Raw genomic sequence first — 8160 nt, 5'->3', positions numbered from 1 at the left:
GACAACACGCTCCGATCGGACATTTTCCATCGGAAAATCCAACCGTGTGTACGGGGCATTAGAGTGACCTTTTAGTTGGGGGGGGGGGTGTAAAGTAGAGCAAACTTTTCTTATTATTAATAATAATATTAAAATTGTTACCACTAATACTATTGTAGACTTGTTTACTAATCATGTTTTTTTCAGGTTTTCAAATTCTCAATGGATACTCTGAATCAGACTACATTTGATGTTTTCATCTTACTGGGACTGACTTCAAACCATTTTATCCAATCGGTACTGTTTGTTTTATTTTTAATCATTTATACATGCTCCTTCTTAAGTAACCTGGGTATGATAATATTAATAAGTGCATACCATTATCTTCAAGCTCCCATGTATTTTTTCCTGAGTCATTTATCTTTAATTGACTTGTTTTATTCCTCCACCATTACTCCCAAGATGCTGTCAGATTTGATCTCAGATAAAAAATCCATCTCCTTTAAAGCATGTGCCAGTCAAATGTTTTTGTTTGCCATGTTTGCCACATCTGAAAGTTTTTTGGTGACTGCCATGGCATATGATCGTTATGTTGCCATATGTCAACCACTGCTCTACCATAGCACAATGAATAAACTTACATGTTGGGGATTGGTATATGGAGCCTATATAAGTAGCTTTTTAGCTTCCATAACTCATACAATTACCATTTTCAAATTCCCTTTATGTGGTTCAAATAAAATTAATCATTTTTACTGTGATATACCCCCACTTTTGAAACTTACATGTGTCTATTCTTATACAAGAAAGTTGGTTGTCTTTTTGCTATCGTTGGTAATGGGGGTTGTTACTTTTCTTGTGATATTGATGTCCTATACCTCCATCATTTGTACAATTTTAGGAATCAATTCAACAAAAGGAAGATCCAAAGCATTCTCTACTTGTGCCTCCCATCTTACTGTAGTCATCTCTTTCTACAGCACAGTGTTTGGAATCTACTTTCGACCAAGCTTGGGTTTAAGTTCAGATAGCATTGACAAGGTCTTCTCCATTTTTTATACTGTGGCATCCCCTCTGTTGAATCCTCTCATATATAGTTTTAAAAATGCAGAAGTTAAGAGAGCGATAATGAATGCACTCCATTTTGGGAAAGCACTAGTGCACATAAAACATGTTATTAAAATAACTAATTAATACATTTTCAAAATGTATACATATTGTACAGGATGTCAGGGATGGATCCTGTATGGCAGGTATATAGCCCCACTATTGGGTTGTGGTCCCTTCAACCACTTGACCCCCCAGGCCAATTATGACACTTACATGTAAAATCTGCATTTTTTTTTTTTTGCTAGAAAAATACTTAGAACTCCCAAACATTATATGGTTTTTGAAAGCAGAAACCCCAGAGATAAAAATGGTGGTCAATGCAATTTTTTAGAGACTACGGTGGTGACAAGAACTTTATGGAAGGAGACAACCAGCCCACATCCCTATATTCATATACTGTACACTAGAAGATTTTTTCCTCTTAAGTGGGATTTTGAAGGGCGGAGGTCTCAAAAAAATTATAGCAGAAAGTATAAAAAAAAAAAAGTAAATTTTGATATATTTTTTATACTTTCTGCTATAATTTTTTTGAGACCTCCGCCCGAAAAATCTTCAAATGCAATTTTTTATGTCACACAATTTTCAAAACATGAATTTTTTAGGAAAAAAATACACTTTAATAAATTTTTAATACACACAAACATAAAATACACAGTTTTTTTAAAAGATGATGTTACCTCGAGTCAATAGATACATGTCACCAGGCCCTGTATGATACCTAAAAATCTCCATAAGCGATGCTTTAAAAAGACTTTACAGGTAACCACTTTAGAGTTGCACAGGAAGTCTGGCAAAATAATTATTGTTCTCACTCTGACATCCACAGCGATACCTCACATGTGATGGGATCACTGTTTGGATATGTGTGCGGGACCTATAATATGTGTTTGCATTTCTGCGTGAGCATGGGGGGGAGGCACTTGTAAATTTTCTTTATTATTTTACCTAAAACTTCTTTTTTACACTGTTCCTTCCTTCAATTTTTGTTTTGATCAACTTTATTGCTATTACAAGGGATGAATAATATTCCTTGTGTAAGCATAGGCCCTGACAAGTCCTCTTTATGGAAAGATCTGGGGTCCATTAGTCCCCAGATCTCTCCTCTGCTTTACAAAGTATCTGATCGAACCAAGATCAGTTTGATCAGATGCACTGCAAGCCAGTAACGACTTGTAAACAACAAACCAAAACTGTAATTGACTAAATCCTCATTACTTCTGGTTTCTTACATCAGAGGGGCAGCAGGTATGAATGGACCTTCCTCCCCTCCCAGTGCACCACTACACCAAGCGGCGGTGGTATCAGGCACCCTGCACAGGAGAGTTCATGCGGATGTAGTGCTGCTCAGATCACTTTTACAAAAAACAAACGAAAAACAACGCCAGTTAAAAAACTTTGTACCGGAATCATTGCTTCAGCTGCAGCCATATTCTTGGTACAGCCATATACAGGTACGTCCTAAGTGGTTAAGGGGGACATTTTGAAGGCAATGTTAAGTACTCAGGGGTTCTCACCCATGCAGGGTAAGGGGTTTCAGGGTAGTTCGAGAAGAGTACTGGTTTTAGGTACTCTATGGATTACTAAGTCTTTAATAGGGACCCAAAATTTCATAGGTTACAGGAACTTTAATCCTTAAGGGGATAACCCAGGTGCATCAGAACCCAGAAAAGGAAGAGTATACAGTTGGCACCCGTCTGTGAGAGACAGCAGGATGAACTAGCTTAGGACTGAGATATGATTTGAACTGTAAAAACCTTCTTTTTGGGACACCTGAAGTAGATGGAAAACCCCAAATCCAAGTGTGGGATCAGTATAATGGAGGTGAGCTGAGAATGTATGTTTTGTACCCACAATTTATGGGTTGTTTTTGTTTGCTGAGGACAAGCTGTTCCTCTGTTTGCCTGTTTTTGACAAAAAATGGACTGTTTGATTTTACCAATGTGCATGGCTGATGATCTTGGACTCCACTACGTTTCACAGTATGTAAATGCAATTTAGCTATATTAGTGCATGATTTCTCAGTCAATAATCAGCCAATTGTGCCAACTGTAATGATGTTATTCATAATCTGAGATGGAGTATTTGTGGGTTGTAATTTACACGTATTCAAGAAATAGTAATTATGATATATTATTATGATAAACTGAAACTGTTAAGAATGTTTTGGTAAACAGGTTCGTACACCACTACTGAGCAATAAATAATACACTTCTTTAATAGGGTTCTTAACCACCTACAGTGTTATCAGCTGTCTCTTCAGTTACATATTGGAAATGAGTAAGCAAGCATACCGTATAGTAAATTAAATAATTGTCAATATACAGTATTAAAAGAGTATAAGTGAAATTCAAGAATTACTGATATTTAATGAGAATTAAGAGATTTTACAATAATAATAGAAATGCAAGAGTGGCACTCTAGTGGATAAAGTGAGACAGAAATGTCCAATGTGTCAGTGACTTTTAAATTGCCTTTTTTGACTGTTTGCTTAATTATGAGTGCTAGATGCCCAGAGTGCACTTTCCCCAGCCAGCCAGTCACATGTGCATGTCCTATGACTTGGCCCTGATGTTTCTTCCAGTCCATGGACTTCTGGAAACTGCCAACCACAACATGGAGCAGAAAGCTGCTCCTGCCAACCCATTGGAAGGGGTGGATTTGCATGAAGGTGTAGAGGACCACATGTTGAAAAACAGAAAAAAGAACAAGCCAACACAGTGTGGCTGATTTACTAAAGAAGTATAGCATGTTCATTTTGCTGGGAGATTTTCACATAGATTAGTGAATATAGAGAAGTTGTATTGCCCAATGATGTGCAAGCACATTTTTTTAAATTTGTCTTGCATGTGGTTTGGAATTCTTAGCAAAGTACATTTTTTTACCGCATTCACTAAGTTAAGTAAAAATTCCCTTGCAAAGTAACATGCACACCTCTTTTAGTAAATCAGCCTCAATGTATATGTTTCTTTGAAGGAAACATGAAAGAGGAAGAAGCTTTCATTCTTCCTCACATGATTCCCTATATTAAAGCAAAAATAAGATAGTATATTAGCATTTAAATCAGACACTAATTCCAGTAAATAGATCACTGTGTAAAGTGTACATACCATTATACAACAATCTATATCTAATGTGCAAACAAAGCTTAAAAACACACACCATCCAAACTAGTCTATATGAACAGGCTTCTGGGAGCACTGCTGATTTCTTGCTTGGACTTACTGTGGTATTCTTTGCATGATATATATAAGTGGTCACAAAATCACGGATCATGGTTTGGACCCAGACCAAGTGATGCTCCAGTCTGCACACTGGTTCTCTGCTGCTCAGCAGTCATTGGTTGCTTGGACCGCTGGAGTCCTAGCAACCAATTATGTCACATGTGTGCCCCCCGTGCAGCAAGCTTTTCTGCCCAGCTTGCACCCCGTGCTATGTGCTTTTTCTCCAGCTCCCGCCCCCTGTTTGCCTGACTTGAGGGACATATCCATCAGGTACAGGTACACTGTTCATTTTGATAGGCTCTTCTAGTCTTTAAACACACTATAATGGATCACAACTGATCTATAAGGATACTCTAATGGGGGCATCTGATCTATGGGGCCACACTTGATGTAAAGAGGCACTCTGATGGGGACACCCAATGTAAGGGGGCAATCTGATAGCACACCTGATGTAAAGGGGCACTCTGATGGGCACGCCTGATGTAGAGGGGCACATTGATGTGGACATCTGATGTAGAGGGTACTCAGATGGGCACACCGGATGTAGAGTGGCCCTCTGATTGGGGGCACCTAATGTAAGGGGGCACTCTGATGAGGGAACATGATGTAAGGGAGCACTCTGATGGGGACACCTGATGTAATGGGGCACTCTGATGGGGGAAACCTGTAATATTTATGTTACACATACAATGACTACAATCTTTCTGAGTCATAGCACAAACCGGAGATTCAAACTTCGACTAAAGAAAAGTTTAGCAACCGGACATCCTTTAATTTTCATTAATAACCTCAATATACCTTTATTTAGAGTTTTGCTACTATGCCTGATGATTGTCTTCCTTTGACTTTCCTGTGAATTTCACTTATACTATTTAAGTATATATAAATTTGCTGTATTTAATGTATGGTGTGCTTATTCATTTTTTAATATGTCACAGTGGAATTGTTCATCCAGTTGAATAGATCTTGCTCTGACTGTGGAATAAATCAAAGTAACCACTAAACCAAAGATTCTAACTGAAGTTGCTTTTATTTTGTTCTATCACAACCACATGATCAATTCTAACCTGACAAATAATCCATACTCCGAGAGGACATGTAGTCTTTGTCCCATTGCCCTCCATGCTAGATAAAGGTTTCTATAATCAGGGTAAAAAACTGCAAAGTAACTGTAAAGACTGTACGTTTATTTGTGCAATGTTTTTCACTTCTATTTTCTCATGTTATTTTTTGATGTAAAGCAGTCACTCTCAAGTTCACGTACACCTACTGTAACATGTGTCAGGGGATTCCTCAACAGTGCGTAATTCAGATTGTAACATCAAAGAACTGGTGCATAGGTCAAATTGTAAATTGGGGACAGTGCCCTCCATAAGGCCTCATTCACACGGTGCTATCAATGTGATATCTGTGTAAGTGCGTACAGGTGGGTCCCTGAACTCACACTGTCTGCGTTCGGTGACATAGACCTGAACCAACACGGATGTCAAATTGGGAGCAGTGGCTGTTTCTGTGCAGCCACTGTGTCCCAACTGACATGAATGGGACTGCCTGCATATGGATTCATGGAACACCTGTTCATCCCTTGCAGGTAAACTCAGCCCTCACACAGATGCGTGCTTTCATATGCCCATGTAAACTAAACCTAATACATCATGGACACAGTATATTTTTACAAGAAAGCATTCCCTATCAAAAACACTGCAGCACTCCTAGTAAACAACTTGGTAATAAGGCTCCGTTCAAATGTGGGCATTTTGAATCACAGGCAGAATCGGCTTGATTCTTCCCGTGATTTCAAAACACTCTGTCTAATGACAAATCGCACAACGCGGATTTCAGATGCCATTCATTTCCATGGCACCTAAAAATGTGGTGCAGTTCTTCGTGGTAAATTGCGCTGCAACCGTGGCAATCAGCATCGGGCAAAGCTTGTCACCCAAAAGAAGCTCCTGATCCTTTTTAGGTGACAAGCTTCGCACATTGCCTTGAACAGAGCCTTAGAATGAACAAAAAACCCAGATAATCTAAAATGTCATTCATAAGTTCAAAAAGATCAAGAGGAAAGAGTAGGGGTGATTATTTGAAGATAAGACAAACAAATGAAGCAGAGCCACAATTACCGTAATATGACAGGCTCAGTGAGCACTGCAATGGTGACCAGTCAACAAGGCCAAACACATCATCCACAAGATGATCCTCTCCTGGGCCTTTTAAATAATGCATTATAAGCAAGAATATTTGAAATATGGTAATAACTGTGATGGTTGGGAGACAAACCAAATTCCATTTGCACCAGACACCATTTAATAACTCCATTATTAGTCAATTATCTAAATCATATCCTCCAGCGATGTCGATCCATCATATCCTTCATCAACCGTGACGAACAACACCCCAACCAGGGAAATGACGACCCTTGTCACAACTATCTCATCTTACTCGTGTCAGAAATAGCATTTCCCCAGTTGGTTTCTGAATATTCACAATTTAAATCCAGCCAGTGGACAGCAGGATTTTGTCATTTAGTGGCAGTGAATTTGGTAAGCTGTTCTAGCAGTGTAGCTTTATTGCCCTTGGAGTGTTTCCTCAGCCGAAAATTGACAACAAAGCTAAGGTGTGTAATTCTGCAAAATATAAGGTTGTTTTTGGAATATAAAGTAGAGCAATTGTGAGCACTAACAATTACTGTATGTAATAATATAAAATATTGTGATTATGATTATGTGACCATTTACTACCAAAAATCAGAAAGGTAGATTATTAAAAAAGTTAATTCTTTCCATTGCTTCCCTTCTCTTCTCTGATTACTTACAATGCTGCCAGCTCTCCTGCTACCTAACAATGGTTCATACATAGTTTATGGTAAGATCAGTGTCACAGCTGACACTGCCAAGTGTCTTAAAGAGAGGTTGCCAGGGAGCCCCAACAAACTATTGCTATGGGACCCAATGATCTGTAGCTGAGCCCCTGCCTTCCACCCAAGACCATCCAAATTTTTGTCAATTTCCTCATTAAATCTCTCCTCGTCTACTGCAACCTGTCTAGGTTTCTACTAAAATATACCATCCTCTACATCAGGGGTGTCCAAACTTTTTTCAAAGAGGGCCAGATTTGATGAAGAGAACATGCATGAGGGCCGACCATTTTGCCTGACATTCTTTAAACAATTAAAATTTTGGTCTAAGTGTGTCCATCCGAGCACTAATACACGGCCCAACAAGAATTCTCTTGCCTTTGTGCTGTGTGTGGTGAATAGATGAGCTTGGCGTGTTATTTGCATATACCATATTTAATCGGCTTATAACACGCACCTTAACTTTAAAAAGGAAGTTTCAGGAAAAAAATCTTTAATTTTTTAATAAAGAACTGTGAAGCAAAATAAGGGTCACTGCCCATCAATGCAGCCTAATCAGTGCCCATCTGCAGCCCCCACTCCATTGCCATGAATGCAGCCCCCACATTGCTCAGTCTGAGGCTGTGGAACTCAGTGTAAGTGGAACTGGTATAAGTGGTGAGTTAAAAACCAGAGGGAGAGTGAACAAGTCTTGCGTTTGTTTGTTGGTTTGGATTTTTGGGGCTTTTCCTTTTAGTTTTTCAATCACCTTTTTCTGTCACTTTTTAAATAGCTTTTTTTTTTTTTTTTTTTTTCTCTATTTCCTTCAGGCTATCAATTAAGGGGGGTGGTTAATTGCTCACAGGTGCCTAAATAACTGTGTGTAGAACTCATTCTGAGCGTGCTCAGTCTGAGGCTGTGGAACTTAGTCCAAGTGGAACTGGTATAAGTGGTGAGTTAAAAACCAGAGCTTAAAACAGGAGGTTATAACAGGGGTCATAGTACCTGTGTAGT

At 38.8% G+C, this 8160-nt stretch overlaps 1 protein-coding gene across 1 annotated transcript; it reads left to right on the top strand.

Annotated features, from left to right (window-relative positions):
• The first annotated feature begins 201 nt into the window (after positions 1–201).
• Positions 202–1173, top strand: LOC141134019 (olfactory receptor 5G26-like). The gene has a single exon (XM_073623610.1). The coding sequence runs from the start codon at positions 202–204 to the stop codon at positions 1171–1173; it is 972 nt and encodes a 323-aa protein (XP_073479711.1).
• Positions 1174–8160: the final 6987 nt, after the last annotated feature.

Source organism: Aquarana catesbeiana, linkage group LG03 (assembly GCF_042186555.1).
Source record: "Aquarana catesbeiana isolate 2022-GZ linkage group LG03, ASM4218655v1, whole genome shotgun sequence".
In the NCBI taxonomy this organism is placed as follows: Eukaryota; Metazoa; Chordata; class Amphibia; order Anura; family Ranidae; genus Aquarana; species Aquarana catesbeiana.
The sequence above is the reverse complement of the archived record's forward strand: the minus strand, read 5'-3'. Positions and strand labels throughout refer to the sequence as shown.

Bases quoted from the DNA above. Each gene is read 5' to 3' on its own strand.
- LOC141134019 (XM_073623610.1), top strand. From the start codon at position 202: ATGGATACTCTGAATCAGACTACATTTGATGTTTTCATCTTACTGGGA.